General features: G+C 41.0%; 2 protein-coding genes across 6 annotated transcripts in view; one reads left to right on the top strand and one right to left on the bottom strand.

The window, feature by feature from the left end:
* The first annotated feature begins 9,951 nt into the window (after positions 1-9,951).
* MAP3K20 (mitogen-activated protein kinase kinase kinase 20) overlaps positions 9,952-24,398 on the top strand; it is a 185,843-nt gene continuing 171,396 nt past the window's right edge. For 2 of the 5 annotated variants that reach the window (XM_082397701.1, XM_082397698.1), the window contains exon 1: positions 15,109-15,297. The gene's annotated coding sequence lies outside the window, so the exon portion shown is untranslated. The other 3 variants (XM_082397700.1, XM_082397704.1, XM_082397702.1) reach the window with 3 other exon arrangements.
* Positions 14,091-23,801, bottom strand: LOC309630224 (uncharacterized protein; the record flags this gene model as incomplete). The annotated part of the gene is made up of 3 exons (XM_082395162.1): positions 19,478-23,801; positions 14,888-19,212; positions 14,091-14,211 (listed from the first exon to the last, which is right to left on the bottom strand). The coding sequence occupies exons 2-3, from the start codon at positions 15,982-15,984 to the stop codon at positions 14,091-14,093; spliced, it is 1,218 nt and encodes a 405-aa protein (XP_082251288.1). The 5' UTR covers positions 15,985-19,212; positions 19,478-23,801.

The raw sequence follows: 24,398 nt of genomic DNA, 5'->3' as shown, positions 1-24,398 counted from the left end.
AAAAGCTAAGAGAATTTAGCACCACCAAACCAGCTTTACAACAAATGCTAAAGGAACTTCTCTAAGTGGGAAACACAAGAGAAGAAAAAGACCTACAAGAATAAACCCAAAACAATTAAGACAATGGTAATAGGAACATACATATCTATAATTACTTTAAACGTAAATGGATTAAGTGTTCCAACCAAAAGACATAGACTAGCTAAACGGATACAGAAACAAGACCTGTATATATGCTGTCTACAAGAGACCCACTTCAGACTTAGGGACACATACAGACTGAAAGTGAGGGGATGGAAAAAGATATTCCATGCAAATGGGAATCAAAAGAAAGCTGGAGTAGCAATATTCATATCAGACAAGATAGACTTTAAAAAAAGACTATTATAAGAGACAAGGAAGGACACTACATAATGATCAAGGGGTCAATCCAAGAAGAAGATATAACAATTGTAAATATTTATGCGCCCAACATAGGAGCACCTCAATACATAAGGCAATTACTAACAGCCATAAAAGGGGAAATCGACAGTAACACAGTAATAGTGGGGGACTTTAACACCCCACTTTCATCAATGGACAGATCTTCCAAAATGAAAATAAATAAGGAAACTCAAGCTTTAAATGGCACAATAGACCAAATAGACTTAATCGATATTAATAGGACATTCCTCACGAAAGTGGCAAAATACACTTTCTTCTCAAGTGCTGACAGAACATTCTCCAGGAAAGACCATATCTTGGGTCACAAATCAACCCTTGGTAAATTTAAGAAAACTGAAATCATATCAAATATCTTTTCTGACCACAATGCTATGAGACCAGATATCAATTACAGGAAAATATCTGTAAAAAATATAAACACATGGAGCCCAAACAGTACGCTACTAAATAACCAAGAGATCACTGAAGAAATCAAAGAGGAAGTCAAAAAATACCTAGAAACAAATGAAAATGAAAACACGATGACGCAAAACCTATGGGATGCAGCAGAAGCAGTTCTAAAGGGAAGTTTATAGCAATATAATCCTACCTCAAGAAACAAGAAAAATCTCTAATAAACAACCTAAACTTACACCTAAAGCAATTAGAAAAAGAAGAGCAAAAAAACCCCAAAGTTAGCAGAAGGAAAGAAATCATAACGATCAGATTAGAAATAAATGAAAAAGAAATGAAGCAAACAATAGCAAAGATCAATAAAACTAAAAGCTTGCTCTTTGAGAAGATAAACAAAATTGATAAACCATTAGCCAGACTCATCAAGAAAAGAAGTGAGAAGACTCAAATCAACAGAATTAGAAATGAAAAAGGAGAAGTAAGAACTGACACTGCAGAAATACAAAGGATCATGAGAGATTACTACAAGCAACTATATGCCAATAAAATGGACAACCTGGAAGAAATAGACACATTCTTACAAAAGCACAACCTTCCGAGACTGAACCAGGAAGAAATAGAAAATATGAACAGACCAATCACAAGCACTGAAATGGAAACTGTGATTAAAAATCTTCCAACAAACAAAAGCCCAGGACCAGATGGCTTCATAGGCTAATTCTATCAAACAATTTAGAGAAGAGCTAACACCTATCCTTCTCAAACTCTTCCAAAATATAGCAGAGGGAGGAACACTCCCAAACTCATTCTATGAGGCCACTAACACCCTGATACCAAAACCAGACAAAGATGCCATAAAAGAAAACTACAGGCCAATATCACTGATGAACATAGATGCAAAAATCCTCAACAAAATACTAGCAAACAGAATCCAACAGCACTTTAAAACGATTATACGTCATGATCAAGTGGGGTTTATCCCAGGAATGCAAAGATTCTTCAATATATGCAAATCAATCAATGTGATACACCATATTAACAAACTGAAGGAGAAAAACCACATGATCATCTCAATAGATGCAGAAAAAGCTCTAAACAAAATTCAACACCGATTTATGATAAAAACCCTCCAGAGAGTAGGCATAGAGGGAACTTACCTCAACATAATACAGGCCATATATGACAAACCCACAGCCAACATCGTTCTCAATGGTGAAAAACTGAAACCATTTCCACTAAGATCAGGAACAAGACAAGGTTGCCCACTCTCACCACTATTATTCAACATAGTTTTGGAAGTTTTAGCCACAGCAATCAGAGAAGAAAAAGAAATAAAAGGAATCCAAATCAGAAAAGAAGAACTAAAACTCTCACTGTTTGCAGATGACATGATACTATACATAGAGAATCCTAAAGATGCTACCAGAAAACTACTAGAGCTAATCAATGAATTTGGTAGAGTAGCAGGATACAAAGTTAGTGTACAGAAATCTCTTGCATTCCTATACACTAATGATGAAAAATCTGAAAGAGAAATTAAGGAAACACTCCCATTTACCACTGCAACAAAAAAGAATAAAATACCTAGGAATAAGCCTACCTAAGGAGACAAAAACACCTGTATGCAGAAAATATAAGACACTGATGAAAGAAATTAAAGATGATACAAATAGATGGAGAGATATACCATGTTCTTGGATTGGAAGAATCAACATTGTGAAAATGACTATACTACCCAAAACAATATACAGATTCAATGCAGTCCCTATCAAATTACCAATGGAATTTTTCACAGAACTAGAACAAAAAAGTTCACAATTTGTATGGAAACCCAAAAGACCCCGAATAGCCAAAGCAATCTTGAGAAAGGAAAATGGAGCTGGAGGAATCAGGCTCCCTGACTTCAGACTATACTACAAAGCTACAGTAATCAAGACAGTATGGTACTGGCACAAAACCAGAAATATAGATCAATGGAACAGGATAGAAAGCCCAGAGATAAACCCATGCACATATGGTCACCTTATCTTTGATAAAGGAGGCAAGAATATACAATGGAGAAAAGACAGCCTCTTCAATAAGTGCTGCTGGGAAAACTGGACAGCTACATGTAAAAGAATGAAATTAGAACACTCCCTAACACCACATACAAAAATAAACTCAAAATGGATTAAAGACCTAAATGTAAGGCCAGACACTATAAAACTCTTAGAGGATAACATAGGCAGAACACTCCATGACTTAAATCACAGCAAGATCCTTTTTGACCCACCTCCTAGAGAAATGGAAATAAAAACAAAAATAAACAAATAGGACCTAATGAAACTTAAAAGGTTTTGCACAGCAAAGGAAATCATAAACAAGACCAAAAGACAACCCTCAGAATGGGAGAAAATATTTGCAAATGAAGCAACTGACAAAGGATTAATCTCCAAAACATACAAGCAACTCATGCAGTTCAATATCAAAAAAAAACAAACAATCCAATCCAAAAATGGGCAGAAGACCTAAATAGGCATTTCTCCAAAGAAGACATATAGATGGCCAAGAAGCACATGAAAAGGTGCTCAACATCACTAATTATTAGAGAAATGCAAATCAAAACTACAATGAGGTATCACCTCACACCAGTTAGAGTGGGCATCATCAGAAAATCTACAAACAACAAATGCTGGAGAGGGTGTGGAGAAAAGGGAACACTCTTGCACTGTTGGTGGGAATTGATACAGCCAGTATAGAGAACAGTATGGAGGTTCCTTTAAAAACTAAAAATAGAGCTACCACACGACCCAGCAATCCCACTACTGGGCATATACCCTGAGAAAAACCATAATTCAAAAAGAGACATGTACCACAATGTTCATTGCAGCACTATTTATAATAGCCAGGGCATGGAAGCAACCTAAGTGTCCATCAACAGATGAATGGATAAAGAAGATGTGGCACATATATACAATGGAATATTATTCAGCCATAAAAAGAAACGAAACTGAGTTATTTGTAGTGAGGTGGGTGGACCTAGAGTCTGTCATACAGAGTGAAGTAAGTCAGAAAGAGAAAAACAAATACTGTATGCTAACACATATATATGGAATCTTAAAAAAAAAAAAAAGGTTCTGAAGAACCTGGGGGCAGGACAGGAATAAAGACACAGACATAGAGAATGGACTTGAGGACACGGGGAGGGGGAAGGGTAAGCTGGGACGAAGTGAGAGAGTGGCATGGACATATATACACTACCAAATGTAAAACAGATAGCTAGTGGGAAGCAGCCGCATAGCACAGGGAGATCAGCTCGGTGCTATGTGACCACCTAGAGGGGTGGGATAGGGAGGGTGGGAGGGAGGGAGACCCGAAAGGGAAGGGATATGGGGATATATGTATATGTATAGCTGATTCACTTTGTTATACAGCAGAAACTAACATAGCATTGTAAAGCAATTATACTCCAATAAAGATGTTAAAAAAAACTTATTAAAGAAAAAACTTATTAAAGAAAAGGGCACATTGACCAGAAGTAAATAATATCCATGTTAAAGGTTAAATGCCTCTCTTCCTGGGATGCCAATGCTGGTACTCCTTTGAATGTAAGACTGCCTTCCCAGGTGTCAAGACCATACTGACTCACTGTGGACATGTTGATCGGTTTTGTTTTCTGGTTTTGTTTTGGCCACAGTGGGCAGCTTGTGGGATATTAGTTCCCTGACCAGGGATTGAACCTGGGCCCTTGGCAGTGAGAGCGCGAAGTCCTAACCCCTGCACCACCCGGGAATTCCCTGTTCTTTTTTTTGAAATCTTAAAGAAATGTAATCCTGACTTGTTCAGTGTTCTTTGTTCTGACAAGATATAAAACTGTGCTGAAAACCCTCCTTCTCTGGAGTAGTTTCTGAGAGTAATCTGGCAAGTGGGATTCCGGGCTAGACCTCAGTTTGGCTCAAATAAAACGTTTCTATTCTTATTATTGATTGTTTATGGATTATTTTCATTGACACCTCTGACCACTCTACAACCTTTTTTCCAGTGGCAGCCTTCAGAACCAACCACTGAGCTATCCTCGGCCACCAGGACCAGCCAACACCATTTTTTGAGCTTAGCGCCTTATTACTCATCAACCATGAGCTCCCAGATTCGTCAGAATTATTCCACCTAGGTGGAGGCCGCCGTCCACCGCCTGGTCAACCTGCATCTGCAGGCCTTCAACACCTACCTCTCTCTGGGCTCCTATTTCCACCGAGACGACGTGGCTCTGGAGAGCGTGGGCCACTTTTCCCACGAATTGGCCGAGGAGAAGCGCGAGGGTGCCCAGCCGTCTCTTGAAAAAGCAAAGCCAGCGGGGTGGCTGTGCCCTCTTCCTGGACGTGCAGAAGCCACCCCAAGATGAGTGGGGTAAAACCCAGGACTCCGTGGAAGCTGCCCGCCAGACCCCCACCTCTGTGACTTCCCGGAGAGCCGCGACCTGGCTGAGCAGGTGAAACTCACCGAGACGATGACGACCACGTGACTCACCTCTGCAAGCTGGTTGGTCCCCAGGCTGGGCCGGGCGATTTCTCTTCCAAACACTCACCCTCAAGCCTGGCTAGGGCCTTCTGGAGCCCAGCTGTTACCAACCTGGGTTCTTGGACTCTTTAATCAATAGAAATTGATAACAGGCCAGAGGGGGAATTTAGGCAAGGCTTTACTGGGACTCGTGCTGCAGGATGAGGGAGCAAAAGCAAGTAACAGGTGCCCTCGCTCGTTCCTGGGAATGGCGAGGGTGTGTTGCACTGGTCCCTTAAATGGGGTGAGGGTAGGGGTAGATTGGTGGGTCGGGCTGGAGGGGCGGCTTAGGTGGTCTGCCCATCCCTTTGGTGGTGCTGTGAGCAGGAATCCTGGGTAGTACCCTGCTTTTGCTCCCCACACCTCAGAAGTGTCAGTTGGGCTTTGGCCCTTTTGTATCTCTTTGTTCATAATTTGCCCCAACTGTGCATGCAGGCAGTTATTTTTAGTCCCTTATAGTTTCTTTGTATTCTGTTGCTGGAGGAGAGATTTGTCCAGGTGCAAGCACTCCAGTAAAGGGTCCCAGGTCCCAGCCTGTCTCACAAGGGCCTTTGAGGAGCCCCTCTGGTGTCAAGGCTTCTACCTGAAGCCACTAGGCAGCTTTTTAACCACCCTGGAGCCCTCTCTCAAGCCTTGGACCAAATGGAAACAATAAAGCTTTTTGTAGCAAAAAAATCATCATCATCATCATCAACTCATAAAATCGCCAAAATTTTGCTCTGGATAGAAAATTAAATTAATAGCTCAATTAATGTTTTCAGCCAAAATTCAACTCTTTCAGACTTCAAAAGCAAGAAAAAAGAATAAAAAAGAGTTTTCCATAGGAAAACAGATTTTACTTGTTTTTTTGATGTCTTTTTAAACTCAGAGGTCTACTGTGAAACTATGAACCTGGAATATAAAATTGCATGTTGTTTAGTTATCTAAAATGCAGATATTTTTCCCTTCAAATCTTAAATTTAGTACTGAATTGCATTGAGAGCCAGTTATGAAAGGATAGTATGTCTTTTGCCATAAAAGTGGACATTTACTGAAAGTTCAACATGGAAAATCTCTGGAAAAACAGCTTTTATTTCTCAATGAAAACAATATTTGTATTTGTCTTTACTATGTTTCAATAAAAATAATACCATTTATTTGCTTTTATATCACTTATAAAACACATTTGCATGAATCATCTCATTTGAACTTGACAACACTCCGAGATGAACAGGCGAGTTATGAGAGGATAACGTATTACCGAACCTAACAGGTCCCCTCACCTGTGCATAGTAAAGCCAATCTACTGACACCGGGTTGTGGTGAAGGAAAATGCAGCGTTTATTGCAGGGCACCAAGCAAGGAGTTCAGGACAGCTCGTGTCCAAAAAGCCAAACTCCCCTATGGCTTTCAGGAAAGCATTTGCCAGCTACAAATTGGCACTTGGCATCTACCTCTACAAGGATTAAATCATGAGCCGCTGCAGCTGCTGACTTTCAACACTCCTTGAAAGGAATTCAGGGTGGAGATCAGGAATGAGGCACTCTGCTCTGGGAAAAACTGGCAGAACAGGTCTTCAGATAATTAGATATTTTCAGGAGAAGGTTTTATGAGCCCAATTCTTGCATCTCCTCATATCTAAGAAAACGCTAAAATCCTTCATGGTGACGTCTGCTCCTCATGACTAGCAGCAACCTTCTGCAAAAAATGTGCTTAATTGCATGTACTCCCCCTTCACCAAAATCACATATATACTGACCTTCCCCCTGCCTCTTTGGAGCAGTTTCTCAGAGCTATCTGAAATGCTGTCTCCTGGGCTATAATCCTCAATTTGTCCCCAATAAAACTTAACTCACAACTCTCATGTTGTGCATTTTGTTTTCAGTTGACACATTTTAGAGGCAAGGTGAGGGAGGGGAGTCACAGGGTGCGTAACCAACTCGTGCACAATACTCTGATTGGTTGATGGTGAGGTAACAGGGCTGTGTCACAGGGGTTATTATCAATCCTCAGGTGCCAGCAGGTCTGGGGGCTACATGGTCACGATTATCAAGTTGTTAATTTCTTCCATTTGGTGGTGGTTTTAGGATCTGTAAAACAACTCAGGAAATGTGCATCACATATTTTTATCTAGGCACTTTAGAGAGGAGCTAAAGCAGAGAATATGGGGGAAGGGTCTGTCCCGGAAAGGTCCCATAGGGTCCTGCTCGGTTACAAATTCACAGAGGGGGAAACTGAGATCTAGAGGTTAAATTTCTCAGTGTGGAAAAGAAAAGATTACCATGGGATTGTACTCAGTTGACTTTATAAGGGGAAAAAAGAGAGAGATTGAGAGTGAGGGAAGAGAAAATATTTCCTGGAAATATTATGTATTGAATTGTATAGAAACATGAAGACTAACCTCCTGAAAAATTATTTAAAATTTCAATATGTGGGACTTCCCTGGTGGCGCAGTGGTTAAGAATCTGCCTGCCAATGCAGGGGACACGGGTTCAATCCCTGGTTCGGGAAGATCCCACGTGCCGCAGAGCAACTAAGCCCACGGGCCACAACTACTGAAGACCGCATGCCTAGAGCCCAAGCTCCGCAACAAGAGAAGCCATCGCAATGAGAAGCCCGCGCACCGCAAGGAAGAGTAGCCCCCGCTCGCCACAACTAGAGAAAGCCCACGCGCAGCAACAAACACCCAACGCAGCCAAAAATAAATTAAAAAAAAAAATTTCAATACGTGAACCTTAAGTGACATGTGGGAAGCCTCATCTCATTGAAAATGAAGACTGCCACTATTGAGGGCCCTAATAAGTAGGACGATGTGTGACACAAAGTGAAGCAAAGGCTTAATGAATCTCATTCTCTGATTTGAAGGTGGCATGTCTAAGTCTTTTATAAAAAACAAAGTCACCCCAGAGTCTCTAGGAGTTAGGGAGTCAGTGAGCTGATTTATTATAAAAGAAAGTATATACACACACTTCTAATGTATCTATATCTCTCTCTAGATATAGATATTATATATTATTTATATAAAACATCTATTTAATATATATAAATGTAATACACATTACATTTACTTGCTTTAAAAATCTAGAATCTATTTCTTTTTAGAACATTGATACCATGCATAGGAAAATCAAATATTATGGTTATAAAATAATTTTTAATGTTAGAATATTCCTTTTATCAGTGGAAGAATATCCACTGAGAAAAAAGACTTAATTTCCTTTTATAAATAGTGGTGGATTAGAACTACACAATAGTTCTAACTCTGCTACTGCTGTGTATTTAAAGCCAAGATGATGACTATATTGAAAAAGAAGGAAGAGAAAATCAATAGATTATTGCTTCAATGGAGCTCACAACAGTGCTGATTAGAGAACACAAATGGATTGCATAATAGTAAAATAACTATAAACTGGGTATGGATTTAAGCCTATGTTAAGACCATTCTTAACTGCATTGTATCTTTAGAAAACATGCACTGAAATTACAACAGCAAATTAAATCTATTCGACCGCAAAATTTAATACATAAGAAAATAGCATTTATTAATGATCTGGAAGAGGGAGTAAATAGCATGTTAATGAAATTTGCAGATGATAGTAAATTGGAAGGTGTTACAAACCACGAGGACAGGGGCTTAATACAAATGGACATTAAAAAGTTAGAGAAAAGCCAATGGTGGCAAAAAAACCCCAAAAAAACAAAAAACAAGTAAAACTTATAAAAATATTTGCTAGAAAAATTTCAACTTGAAAAAGAATAATATAAAAGAATTGTAGATGGAAAAGAGAATGAAATTTGATCAGGATTTTCTGATTATAATAAACTGGTTAATCCACTCTTGAGAGGTCCTGAGCCAGCTACTGGAAAGTAGTCATTCCTTCACTCCTTCCTCTATCCCCTTTCTAGGCAGACCAGAAAAACTATATCACCTGGTTGTAGACTTTTTGGAGGCAAGCAAAATGAAGAAAACAGAGGCCAGGCATATCAGTTTTTTAAAAATTGCATTTTGAAGAGAAAAAAATGGCTAGTGAAGACACGTGATTATGCATTGGCATCATCTAATGGTGTTTATAGTAAAGAGAGGCCATGAAAAATCTACAGGTACCTGAAACTTTTATATAGAAGGTGGCTGCTGTCACTTGATTGCTTATGAGCAGTTATTAAATGAAACTAATACTTACCTTATGAAATATAATTCTAGCTTTTCCAGATACCAGCAAATAGAAGAGTTCTCCTTCCTAATCACATGTGCCTAAATCCAAGAAACTGGTGATATTCTGAATGTCATGTGGGATGATACTATTGGTCTTCCTAGAATGTCTGAAAGTTTGGGTCTGAGAATTTGGTTTATCCAAAAAACAGCATCATGTGTCTCCTGGAAGCTCTGGAAACCCTAAGAAACCAAGTAATGTATCTATAATGTTTTACCAGCTCATCTGGGTCTAAGATACAGTTATCTGGGGATGAAAGCTTATCTGTATTGGATCTAAGACAGAAATCTCAGTTTCAGAAACTGGACTATTATCGTAACATTTTATGTTTCCCTTATATTTCAGTAATGTTCTCTTTGAATAGAATCTGCCACTGCCACACCTGTGATGGAGGAAGAGCACAGTATTCTTGGTGGCCAGATGTGATGATAAGAGTGAGAACTGATGTAGGAAAATTCCAAGGAGGAGGTGAAAGGTGCTGGGGGAGAGGGGCAGCATGTAGCCCACAAAGATGGGAGGTAATATTGGGGAGGAAACTTTGGGTGAGCTAATGGAGGGTTTTGAATATGCCCTAAGGATCTGGGACTTTAGTAGGCAGTGAGGTGTCAATAAAGGTTTGTGAGTAAAAGTTTTTAAGTTTTGACATGATTCTTCTATGTAATATGTCAGCTATTCCTTCCAGGTACATGTTATTCCCTAATTAGATAGGCATGCCACTTAGGTCTTCATCCAAGTTGTAGAAATGTTGAACAGGGCAAGCTAGAGAGAGCCCAACAACATCCCTTCTTAAGATAACACTGCACCCTTAGTGACATCAACACTTTGGGGGTATAGCTTCTAGGCTGTTTTCAGCCTAACAGCAATTTATGTTGTACTGTCATCAGTTAAAATGCCCTTCTGACTTACAAAGCCATCATGAGAAACTTTGTCACATTTCACTGACAGAAGTCCTCAGAGTCCTCTATGATCCCAGTAGAGAAAACTAGATTTATCTGGTACATCTTGATTTCAATGAGTCCATGCTGGTTCCTAGTGTTCACATTCAAAGTGCTTACCAGCCTTTCATGTAATAGTGCCATTTAATAATAACACTAGGATCTTGCCAAAAAATAACATCAACCGTCATTTCTCTGGGGTGTCTGCAAGGTCAAAACTCTTCTCATAAGAATACTAAGAAAGGGACTTCCCTGGTGGCGCTAGTGGATAAGTCTCTGCACTCCCAGTGCAGGGGGTCCAGGTTTGATCCCTGGTCAGGGAACTACAGCCCACATGCATGTTGCTACTAAGAGTTCACATGCCACAACTAAGGAGCCCACCTGGTGCAACCAAATAAATAAATAAATATTTTTTTAAAAAAAAGAATACTAAGATGTTATTTTCACTGTCCTCTCTTATGAGTGTACAGTGGAATCTTCCACAGGGTAAATGTAATATGATACTGGAATAGATTAAATGCCAAAGCAGATATGAGAATCAGCTGTCTTCTATTAGGCCCGATATTAAAGAGATTTGCAAAAATATAAAACAATGACACTCTGCTCACTAACTTTTTTTACTTTGGACAACAGTTACTTTTCATTAAAACATGTTATTTACATTAATATATGTGGCTTTGTTATTTTTAAATGAATTAAAAGATTTCAGTTTTAATTTCCTGTATGATGAATATTGACAGGTATAACATAAACAAAAGCTATTTGATGTTCTCAAGGACTTATTTATTTATTTTAAAATTTTATTTATTTTGAAATATCGTTGACATGCAACGTTATGTTAGTTTCAGGTAGTATAGTGATTTGGCACGTGCATACATTATGAAAGGATCACCACAATAAGTCTAGTAACCATCTGTCCCCATACAAAATTATTACAATATTATTGACCATATACCTTATGCTGTATATTAATAAGCCACCCCCATGGCTTATTTATTTTATCTCAAGGATTTTTTAGAGTGTAAAGGAACCCTGAGACCAGAAAGTTGGGGAACTGCTTAGTCGAAATGAACAAGCCCTAAAGTTTATGTCTTGCTCCCTGAGGGAAGACAAGTTGCCTAGGATTTCCAAGACTTCTTCCTGCTCTACAGCGTAGGATGATGATTTAAACTGCCTTGTCGGGTTACTTTGAAGATTGGGTGGAGTGAGCTTGTGTAAAACTCTTAGGTCGGTGCATGGCACATGAGTTCTCAGAAAATATTAGCCACCACTGTTATTAGTACTGTTATCACTACTACTATTACTACCACTATGAGGATTATTATTCCCTCCTGGCAATGTCTTTACTTAGCTACTAGGGGATTTAGTCTTTGAACTTGTTAAATGCTCTTGGGCCTTTGTACTTGCGGTTCCCTTTGCCTGGAATAGCTTTCCTACCTTTCTGTCCAGCAAATTCTCACTATTCTTCTCGTATGGACTTAGAGCTTCTTTGTCTTGGAAGCTTCTTTGTCTTTTATGGCTTTCCAAAAAGGTGTCCTGCTGTAGGTCCCCATATATGCCCACTTAGCACACTTCCTGTATCTTTAATGGCTTTTCTATTGCATTCTGAAAACTCTGTGACAGTGGGGAACACGTCTGGGTCATTGCTATAATTGCAAAGCTCAGCACAGTGCCTGCCGTTCAGTAAATGCTTGTTGAATAAACTTTGCAAAAGTCCCCAATTTCTCTTCTCACCTATTGCTCCTTTCATATCCTGGAACACCTAAGCAAATTTGGTACCCGAAATACTCTTGTGAATTCTTCAGTCCTCAAATTAGATGTGAAATTTAAGCTTGAAAAGTGACCTGGGTTTCATTTGTCAGTTTAAGGTAATGGCTACTTATCTTAAAAGATGTTTGATTGTATGCCTTCATTTCCCAGGGATCCAGAGTTGTGCAGAAGGTAAAGTATCAACTTTTGTATAAAAGCTGGTTAATTCTTAGTTATGATCCAGACACAGATCACTCACAATCTAAGATAGAGAACTGAGATGGCTAGAAAAAATGCTTCTGGGTACCAGCATCACAGCTCTTATTGCTGTAAAGAGAGGGAAGAATACTTTGCTTCCTTTTAAGTTGCCTTTCCTTCCATCCTTAATGGAATTTATGCCTGCACTTCTCTGATCCACTGATAGCAGTTCCAGAATTTCTATTTTAGAGGAGTTTAGGGACAACAATCTGATTGAATAAGGGGCTAGGAGACTTTTTCTTTAAGCTATATTTGCATAGCAAATACACTGTTTTTACTGACATTGCATGTTTACTTTGGAGGGTATTCTTGGATATAAGAGGGTGCTAAGGACTCCTAAGTCACCTTACTGCTGAAAGTACATCTATTTTTAGTATGGAGACATGTGAAGTAAAGGAATAGGAAAGCTTGATAAGAGAGGTTTGACTAGGTCTCTTTTGTTACTGCTATTTACATTTGTAAACCTATACTCTGCCTGGTGAGAATTAACCAATATGCTTTCAAAAAGATTTGAAAGTCTGACAAAGCAGAGTCGACCATGGGAATAAGCACCAGAGTATATTTATTAAGTCTGGGGCCTAAAGAGATCAGTATAGTCACAAGGAAACAGGCAGATTGACCAGAGAAAAATAAGACTTGAAGAAATCAGTTTATCACACAATTATTATATATTTATTTCAGATACAATAAAATATAAGACATGACCTCAAGGAGCTTGCGGCCTAATTAGGAAGACAAGAGAGTGCCTACGAGGTTATCATTTAAGCATATTTGTGAGACTACTTTTTAGCATTCACTGTTCCTGCTGGTTATTATGTTCTTAGCCTAATTTATGTGAAGAAAAATAAAATGAAGAAAAGAATGGATAGAAAGGAAGGGGATCGTGGCTAAACGTATTACGACATATACTCCAAATTTAAAGCAGTATTATTCATAGTTTTAAAGCTGGAACCTTCAGCTAACATTTAATTGGGACTTCTTATTTTGCAGAGGAGGAAACCGAGGCCTGTCTAGCAAAATACCCCAGCTGATAAGTGGCAGGCCTAAAACCAGAAGCCAGGTTCTCTGTTCCCATTCTAGTGTCCTTTCCATCACAATCTAGTGCCTTTGAAGTTGAGGTAAAATAACTGGAGTCACCCTATACCTAGGTCTGTGCTAAAGAGCCTTAGTTTTCCCTTTAATGGTTAGATGGCTTTTGGAATTCTTTGATTACCTACAGCAGGAATTTTTTTTTTTTTAGCATGATAGTTTTCATCAATCCTAATTTCTCAGTTCCCCAAATAGAATCTATCAATGCTAAAGTTCCTAGTCCTTATCAAAGGGAAAATTCAAATAATTAATCTGAATCACAGACTAGAAAGTGGGTTTTTTTAACCTCTATTCACTCATCTCTCCACTTCCATATCTTTAACCATATGAATGATTTCCAAATTTTATATTTCCCTCCTGACCTCTTTTCTGAATCATTTTCATATTTCAACTGCTGCATCTCTACCTGTTTTTCCTCCCATGACCTCAAACTCAACAGGAAGCCAGCTCCTACTCCACCGGTATCTCTGTTTCTGTCAATGACACCATCATTCTTCTAGTCACCCAGGTCTGAAATCTTGGCATCATCTTTCTTCTTTTCCACATCTAGTGGATCACCAATTCCTGTGGCCTCCTCCTGAAACATGTCTCTGAAGTTCATTTCTTCTTTCCTAATTCTATTTTGTACACGCCAACTCAAATCCTCACAATTGCATAACCAGGTGGTGACAATATGCTGCTTCCCAGTTTTGCCCTAGCAACCCATTCTACAACCACCCTGGACTGCTCTCTCTCAAAATCACCATTAAAAAACAAAACCACAAACACCTACTTCACCCCTTTGATTCTAACTTTCCACAGTTCCCCAGTGTCCATAGATGATAAGATTCAAAATCAGTGAGCCCTGGATCATGCCTCCCATACTTTTAGAACCTCGTCTCCCGTTTCCTCCACAGAACCGTCCTCCCCACTGACCATAACTTCTCTCCCCAGTACTGATTGCCACCTTTTGCTCACACCTGGAGCGGATTCTAGCCTCATCTGAACTCGGCTTTGCTAAAGTCACCAACCAGGGCAGCAGACAACGAGCCCTCCTCAAAATTCCTTAGGTATCTACTGATGGTTCCACTGAGGCAGCCTTCAGCCCTACCTCCCCCGAAATATCTGTACACGTCGGTCGGTCCCCTTCCCAAGCAGATAATTAACATCTGTCCGGCACGAAGGAGCCTCCCGTGTCTTTGTATCCCAGCGCCTTTTTCATAGTAAATGTTTGTTGATAAGGATGAGTTGAGGGAATACGTGGTGTTAACTTGTTAAAAAGATGGGAAGGCACAAAGGGAGGCAGAGGCACACCCCCTCTCCCCGCGCCCCCGCGGTATGGGGTGCGGTCTGAGGGGTGCGGCGGCCTGGGAGGGGCCCAGGGCGCGGGGCGCAAGGTGCCCTCGGGGTGCAGCCTGGGAGCCCGAGCGCCCGCCCCCGCCTCGCTGTCTGGCGCTTCTGCGCTGCGGCCGGGCCGGCGGGCGTGTGGGGCGCAGACAGGGAGGCCCGGCCGTTCCGCGCTCGGAGGTAGGTGGTGCTGTTGCCGTGACTGTCTTCCTCATTGGCGCGGGCGGAGAGGCGGAATGTTCAACTCCTGACTCGGGCGGAAAGCGTGGGAGCCGCGCCGGCCGCAGTCCTCTCGAACCCCGGCCGCCGCCCCTGCCCTCGCCGCACGCGGGGCCTCGGCGCCCCCGGCTGCTGCTCGCGCCCGGCCCGGGAGCCAGGTAAGGGGCCAGGCCGGAGGCTGCGGGGGTGGGGGTGCGGAGCAGGCCCGCCGCGATCGCGACTCGTCCTGGCGTCGCGGGCCGAGGCCCTGCCGGGGTCAGGGCCTCCACGGAGCACCCCTGCCCGACCCGGAGCTGGCGTTCTCGGTTCCCGCGCCCTTGCACGGCCGGAAGCGGCTCGGGAAGTTCGCACGGGTCCCAGGCAGAAGTTGGCGCCGGGAAGAGCGGGGCGCAGCCGGAGAGACTCCGGTTGTCTCGGCCCCGGCGGGCGGCGGCTCCCGGCCGCCGCTCCCCTCCCCGGACGTGGAGCGCCGGCCTCGCCGGGGGTGACCCGGGCGTCTCTCGGGAGGCGAGGCGCGAATCTCCCAGATCAGTGCAGGGTGCAGGCCGCTTCCCGGCAGAGGTGCTTGCGTGCGAAGAGAGGCCACTAACTTCTGCTTTCCTGCCGGCCGGCCCGGGAGCTCGCCTCCCGCCGAGAGCGGCGGCGCCTGCACTGCCCCGGGCAGCGTGGAGCTCGTGCCTTCCGCGGGCGTCGGGGTGGCCGCTTTGCCGACCCGGTGGCGTCCCCGGGTTCCTGGGCTCGGGGTCCTGCACCAGGCCGGAGGTGAAGGCTGAGGCGGCCGCCACGCCTCGCTTGCTCCTGACGGCTTGCAGACAAACTTTAATCCAAAGCTGGCCGGAGGACATTGAATTTCCTACAAAGTGGGGCAATCGTTAGCTTGTTGAAAATGTATGTTTCTGATGCGCCTCTGGGTCTTGGATAAGCAGTGTTTATGGGGAAACTTAATTACTACTTTTGTTAGTTTCTTTAATAATGAAAGCAACACCATTTAGTGTCCTATTCCAGTGATATTACAATAAACAGCTTCTTATGTATGATAGTGTATTAGAATGGACTTACAGAATTAATTCTATGATTTTTGAGCTACAGTGGTTGTTAAAGTATATTCATATTTTAACCTTAAAGCTGTTTTAGGAGAGCCTTCTTGCTTTCCTGACCTCCGTTGAAGTGAACAGCTAGGATTCAGTGGAACCAAACCTACAGACACATTTAGACAAAAAATAAACAAGCAATCCAAGACAGTTAGTGTCTTCTTTGTAGTAGGCCCATCTCCACAATGAAATTTCATGTCGTTTTTTGATTTTCAAAAAATATGGGATGGCTGCATTTTAATTATAGTTTTAGTCATTTGTGGAGCCTTTGTTTTACGTTCCTGCTACAATAGTGAGAGATTTGGGAGATTGTAAATGAATGCGAATTTAGTTTGTTTGGAAAGAGAGAATTAAGATAAAGAAACATGGTCTTTTAGAGCAATGTGTACTGTTTATTTTAATCTTTCAGAATTTAATTTTTATTATAACTTTTTTGAGATTATTATGGGAGTTTTTTTAAACTGGAAAATATTGTTTATATCAAAAGTTTTAGTGGTAATAATTCCAGAGTAAATGACCATAATGGCAAGGACATTTTGTTCTTGTCTAGGAAAGCAAATAGATGATTGATCTTTTTTTCTTATTCTTTTAGGGAACACATAAGGACAAATTAAAAAGAGAGAGAGAAATATCCAAATATTAAGCACTGAGGATTTGGATCTAAAAATGGATGGTCAAAGATCTTGGGAACTCAGGGACCTTCTTGCCAAATAAGGAAACTTGGCAGGCTAAGCTGTGTATTTTAAGTTAGCACACGAGTGAGTGTTATTGGCAGTATATTGGCTGAGTGCCTATCCGGAATGAGCAGTGAAACTGATAGGGCTACAAAATTATAAACAGGAGTTAACAGGGGCATGGAGTGAATAATCTAGTTATCAGAGAAAACACTGGAGAAATTACAGTGATGTTTCATGAAAAGGGGTCAGACATGGAGTGAAACTATTAGTGTGGAGTGAAAGAGAAAAGTGGACAGTTGATTTTAGAAATTGATGGATTCAGAGAAAAGAAAGGAGAGAATCAATGATTTTTTTTTTTTAAACCAGAAAAGGATGTTTGTGGTGATATAGGCCTTCTTGGAATAAGATAGCCTTATATCTGTATCCAGAGATGCTGGAAATAAAAATCAATTTGGATCATTTGTTTTCCATTTTATTCTACCCAAGACAGATTGACAGGGAGGGTGTCTTGTCTATCTACATGTAATAGGAACAGCTAAGGCACCTTTTGGCCTTACTGCAGGGAAGATTTAGGCTACTTCTTTTGTGGCTGTTAACCTTGCCCCACTACACACAAATAAGCAGACTTCCAGCTGTGACCAGAAAACTGTACCTGTTAAGGAAAGAGAGCTATAAATGCTAGAGCTTAGATTGGTTTGACTGATACCTGGGTGCTTTTGTGTCAGACCCTCCTACAGACAGCTGAACCATCGATTATGCCCTAATAGCAGTTAAGTAATCCCAACACAGTAGAAGATTCTGTGAGAACAAAGCAGCCACGCATTTGACACCCTAACCCCAGCATCACATTAAAGCCTCACATTGAACTTTAGGTGGATGGTAAGCAATCTAGTAATTAACTATAATAAGAAAAGGGTTTGTTTAAAGAAAAAAAAGGCAAATTAGGAGGAGGCAGAATGATATAGTGGAAAAAAGACATGATATGGTGGAAAAAATGATATGACTTTGAAGTCAGACCTGAATTTGAATCTCAGTTGTGTCACTTTAAGTTAGGTAGTTGGCTTGGGCAACTTTTACACCGTTGATCCTCAGTTTCCTCACATGCAAACTGAGGACAGTAATCCCTGCTTCATGAGCAGAAGGGTATGAGACAGCACATGGAAATGCTTGAGCCAGTGCCAGGAACTTTAGCCACCATCACTGAGTGGTAGAGAAGGGGTTTTCCACACTCTCAAGTTATACACAGAGAAAGCTACCTGTCTCACTTGTTCCCAGCTAAGGCTTGCCCTTGGTAGCCTGCCCTGTTCCCAAATCATACTTACGTGTGTATGTAGGGCTAGGAGGTTTTCATAGCTATTCTCCTGCTTTGCACATAAGGATTTCTAAAGCAGCTCTGTGGGTACCTCTGTGTTTATACACAGCTTTGTAATATTCTTGGGGGGAGAATCTGAAAATTAGTGCATTTATATTTGAAGAATTTGGGAAGTGTAGGAATGGTGGAAGATTATGACCTTGAAGACCAACATTGGAACCATTCTTACAGCTGATTTTGAGCACAGATTGCCTTCAGGGACCAACATTCTTCTTTGTGGACTCATCTCTGGACTTGCATAGAGGAAAACCAAAAAGAGATGGCAAGGATCACTGCCTAAAGGTCATGGAGGAAATCTTTGCTTATTAAGCTTTTCTACCAAAAGTGGGGAAGAATGTATTCCTTCAGGGATCTGTAGGTATAGCCATAAATACCCCCAGTGTAAGCAAGCACTTTTTTTTTTTTTTAAATAAATTCATTTAGTTTATATAAATTTGGCTGCGTTGGGTCCTCGTTGCTGCACGCGGGCTTTCTCTAGTTGCGGCGTGCGGGCTTCTCTTGTTGCGGAGCACGGGCTCTAGGCATGCGGGCTTCAGTAGTTGTGGCACGTGGGCTCAGTAGTTGTGGCTCACAGGCTCTAGAGCACAGGCTCAGTAGCTGTGGCGCACAGGCTTAATTGCTCTGCAGCATGTGGGATCTTCCCGGAGCAGGGCTTGAACCCGTGTCCCCTGCATTGGCAGGCGGATTCCTAACCACTGCACCACCAGGGAAGCCCAGCAAGCACTTTTTTTTCAAATCTTGCATTTAATCTTAAAAATTCATGTGACTTTGGCATTGTCTTCTGTACTGTTTGACTTTATTGAACAAACCAATACAAACAGACATTAAGCAAGTTTATTCCTCCAAATCTTAAAAGTGAAATCTTAAAGTAAAATTGCTGATGTAAGGCGTGTGTTTATTCCTGCATCTTCTGCTCAGAACTGGGTACTCCACCTATGGGATAACCCACATTTGAGGAGCATGGTCCCGGTTCTGGTAAATGGTACTGCACCATTCTGCTTTATAGGCCAGCCCGCCACACGGGGTAATGCAATTCCGTTATGCAGAGAAAAGAATAGGGGTAGATCATCATCCAAAGAGTTTTTTTTTTTCCTGTGGTCATACTGTGGCTTTTGAGGTCAGCAGAGCTCTTTGCTTTGGAAGTCGAGAGGAGGGGGGAGGATAGTTGTAGGATAGAAGTCTGAAATATGGCTCTCACCTTCTCAGCCAGTTTGGGAGGAGGAATTTAGGAGGATGCCCAGTCATCTCCATTATTCCCATTGCTGATATTGATCACTGTGTTCCTCCACAAGGGAGGGGGCTCTCAGTGTCAGGTTCATGACTGTATCCCTAGGAAGGGAAGGGAGAGGTCAGTTAGTCATGGTGTACTCATAGGGTTGGAGTGGATCTTTGTGAAACTAGTCGTTCTGCCCTCCTAGTCTCCTACCCACACTCCCGTTGAACACTGTCAGTGATGGAGGACTCACTACTAAACAGGGTAGCATATTTCCTTGTTAGGCAGCTCTGATAACCCAAAATTCTTTCTGTAACTTTTGTCCACAGATAGCGTTGCCTCTGGCTCAGTGATACATACTACAGAGTCTTCCTTTGGTCTTATCTAGTTTTAATGACCCCATTTTTTTTTTTTTTTTCATGTTTCATCAAGGTTACCAGTTTTTAACTCTCATATTTCCCTTTCTCAGGGAACCTTCATTCTAGGTTTGTCCAGAATTGTACTGTTTGTTAGCAGCCAGGAAGGTGAGATACTTTCTGTTTGACAGAAAACTGTTCTAGAGTAGAAATAAGAGCTGAGTAGCAGCAGGATCTAGGGATGGGTGGGCCTGCTGACTGAATAAGCCGTGTTTACTCACCAGGCTTTCTCCCCTACCCTCACCCGTATCCCCGAACACCTGTGTATTCCTCTTCCAGCCAGCCCGTAGAAATGTGCCCTCTCCATGCTCCTTTGCTTTAGTCAGACTCTGGCCCCGTTCTCTTCCTCATGCCTCCAATCATTCAACGCTAGAAGCTTCTAATCATTCAACACGAGAAGCCCCTGCAGTGACCCATGTCCTGGATTGTACCTACTTCGAGTTTCCTAGTTGGGCTTCTGTTTGAGCACAGACACATTTACACATGGCATTTCTGTGGCATAAGTGCCCCTGCCCCCTACATTCTGTTCCTCCTGTATTTTGCTTCTAGTAACAACATTTCTGGCAAGAAAAGTATGTCATGGAAGTCTCTTTTCATTAACTGAAGTATTAAAGTACAAATAATGTCTCATTTAACTAGTTCATTTTAATTTTAACCTGTGCTTTAACTAGAGAGTTCTGTGTTATTTATGTGATAAAGGAGAGAGGGAAAAAAAAAAAAGTGAAACAATAGCTTTTCTGTTTTTTTAGACTCTTAAAGTTGGCTTCTCTCAGATATCCATGACTGAAGATCCTCTCCACTGAGCCCAGCAACCTGTTCTAGACAAGATAGTCTGCTTTCTGGTAGCAGCCTTGGAGGAAGGAAGGACATAGCTACAGTAGACACAATACTAGTTAGTTCTATTCATACCTAGTCTCTAGCTAGTCTTACAGATCTTATCTATCATAGCAGAACAGCAATCCTGCTCAGGAACGGAATCTCTGAATCTTTGACCTTGGTGTTATAAACAAATACATCAAACCAGAGCTTTCCCCATTTTTTTGAAAATAAGACTTGCAGAAAAAAAAAAATAATTGCAGACCTGCAATCCAAGTGGTATTGTTTTTATATACATGGTGATAAAGCACATTTTTATTAGTTTATTTACTAATCTGTGTTAAGGAGGCTGAAATAATACTAGCATAAATAAATATTAGGGCAGTGAGCTTGGCAAAGGAATTTCCTGAGGGGGGTTTTTTGGTTTTTTTTGGTCATATTCAGGTCATGACAAAACAAATGAATTTTTTTTTTTTCTATATTGCATCAGAAAATAGACTTTTAACTTTTGTGAAGCGAGGAAGAAGAGTAGTGTAAATTAGGGGTAGAAAAGGATCTGAATTGAGAAATAATAGGCCCGTATAAACCTAAAAGATAGAAAAATCCAGAAAAAGTCCAAAGTTCTTTTCTAATAAAGCTAATCCTTTTATAAGTAGACTTAATTTTTTTAAATTAAGATTTGCAAGTATCTTGAGTCTATTTGATATGCAGTAGATAAGATCTGAAAGAAGATAATGGCCACCACAGAAATGTATACTCTAAGACCCTTCCAAAGTGAGGGCTATAATTGACTAAATAGTTCCCAGAAACTCTAGTACCTAAAAAGTGCCAAAAAATAAAAGTATTGTCTTTTAATAACTGAAATATTCTCCTTATGTAAAAAATGTTTAAAAGAAAATTATATTGCTAAGAAGATAGATCTTGCAAAAATGGCCAAAACCAACAGCAGCAACTAGAGGAGTGAGGGGAAAAAAAATAAAACGTACACAAAGAAGCTCACAAAATAGGGATTTAAGGATCAACAATACATTATTTATAGTTGTTCTGCAAAACTAATGAAGATATAATATAAAACAATTCTAAAAACAGGGAGAGGAAAACTATTGAGGAAAGCATACCTAACTACAAAGGCTGAAAAAATAGATGGTTAAATATGATATCAAGATTTCTTAAAATAATTAAAGAACTATAGTTTCCATTTATTGAGTATTATATACTGGGTGCTGGGCAAGGCCTTTCACAGCATCTCCCACTTCTCAACAACTACACAGAATGGGTGTTACTGCCAGTGAGAAAGCTGAGGCCGGAGAGGCTCAGTGCCCTGCCCAAGGCCTGGCAGCTAGTCAGTTCAGATTTGCTACTAGAGCTATCTAACTGGGGTCTTTCCCCTGGATCATGCTGTGTCTGTGTTGAAGTATCTGTTACTTGGAAGTGAGACTTAAATCAAAGAAGTCAAATAATACTGTTCAAACCTGATAGCTTTTGGACTATCAATTTTGAGACACATGGTAACAGAATGGATATTTCATTTATTGGGTCTGGAGAGAAAAGTGATTGATTCAAGGTTACTGAGAGGTAGAGGCAGAGTTCTAACTCACATCTATCTAATTCTAAATTTGTGGGGTTTTTTTTTCTTTTTTTAAAATCCAGGGCAAAAGTCCATTTTTTTTGGACTGGAAGGCTGAAAACTTTAAAAAGTAAAATAATAACTCCCTATAAGGTTTTCTTCCTCCCTATAGCTCCACTTTTGATAATTACCTGATAGTACTATATATGCTTTCAGCAATTAATAGTTTAAAAATATTTTAAAATTTTAATGTAAGGAAATTTTTTTTTTTTTTGGCCACGCCCTGTGGCTTGCAGGATGTTAGTTCTCTGACCAGGGATTGAACCCAGGGCCCGGGCAGTGAAAGTGCGGAGTCCTAACCACTGGACGGCCGGGCAGTTTCCTAAGGAAATCTTTAAAAATTAAAAAAAAAAAATTAGTCTTACTACTCAAGTACTCGAATGATTGGACTCAACCACTGAGTTAGTGATTTTCAATATTTTCAGAGTTCTGACACCCTCTTACACATTTTTGTGATATCCCTGTTCTAACTTACCCTTCAGTGCTCTGTGATAGAGACTTGTCATTAAAATTTAAAACAGTGTTGAGAGTTTATGAAACCAAAGTTAGGATGCTACAAAATTAGGACTGGGAATTATTGCATGGAGAAAAATTGCCTTTTTGTGTAAAAGCAGTTGTTTTAACATGGTGGGATGAAAACATCATTTGATTGGGTATACTATGTAAATACATTTATATAGATGACTCTTATTAAATTCTAGTCTATTCATTGGAGAATACATCTGAAAAATTAGAACATAATTTCATCAGGTAGCAGTCTTCCCCAAGATGCTCTAAGTATGATTAATCAGCAACTCAGTTTATCCATTCTTCTGGTCATAAGTTGATCCTCTTAGAATAATGATTTTAAAGGAGAGAAAGCTCAAAGGGAAAAGTAAATATATGCGGTCAGACAGTCACATAGATGACAATGGGAATCTCAGTCAGGTTTTTCAGCTATGTCCATGATGCTTTGCTAAGCTCACTGGAGTTAAAACCTGTATTCATACACCCCAGAATTGTTAGTCTCTTCGGTGATCAGATGGGACCTAATTTTTTATGGTCTCAGTAAAACACTCAAGTAATTATATAGTTTCGTTCATACATAGCCAGTTTCCAAAAGGCAGGATGTATCACAAAATGAGTAACAGTGATTCTGGGAAGAGCTGACTGGTTACCTCATCTCAGGGTGAAGATCCTGGAGAACTATGCTTCTCAGAGGTCAGCCTCCCTCTGGCACCACTGGGTCAGTTTCAAATGGCACTGATCCTGCCTCAGTTCACCCACATTCCCTGGACTTGCTCTGCACCAGAGGGTTCAGACTTATTCATATTGATCTCAGCCTGGTTCAGATCTGTTTGTTCTGGAAGGATTTCTTCCCTCCTCCTCCTCCTCCTCTCCCCCTCCTCCAGACTCAGATACACCTAATCCTGAAGAGCCCAGATATACTCTTCTCAGTCTCCCAAGAAGGCTAGGCAGCTGTTTCCAAATCAGGATTTGCTTCAGAATCCTCTGGGGGGGGGGGGGGACCACTTATAAAAACTATAGTTCTCAGATTTTACTTAATCTGATTGGAATCTTTCCAGCTGCAAAAGGCATAACAGGAATAGCCGGAAATTATTTATTCGTTTATTTATTCATTCATTCATTCAATACATACTTTTTAATGGAAAAGGTGTGATGCACCTAGCTGCGTAGTAGGTGCTGAAGATCCTGATGTAAATAGAAATGTGTCTTTTGCCCTTAAAGAATGTGTAGTCTGGTGGGAAGTAAGTGGGAATGATGAACGGGTAAAGAGAGGGGCTGTGGTACCGAAGGAGAATTAACTCTGCTCGTGAGGCCCCGAGGAGGTGGTCAGGGACATCACTGGGCAGGGAAGGGCATTCGAAGCAGAGACACTAGCCCGTGCAGAGGTGTGGAGATGTGAAAGCGTGTACTGGGAACTGCAAATCAGTCCTCCTGTGTGTCTGGGGAGGGAAGAGACAAGAAGTAAAAGTGGCTATAAGTGGTGAAGGAAGATCACAAGGAAATTTTCTGCAATTAAAAGACATGAGTCACAGACGGAGAG

The sequence above is a fragment of the Balaenoptera borealis genome (assembly GCF_965194805.1).
Source record: "Balaenoptera borealis genome assembly, chromosome: 6".
Taxonomy (NCBI): domain Eukaryota; kingdom Metazoa; phylum Chordata; class Mammalia; order Artiodactyla; family Balaenopteridae; genus Balaenoptera; species Balaenoptera borealis.
This window is presented reverse-complemented; position numbering and strand designations above follow the sequence as displayed.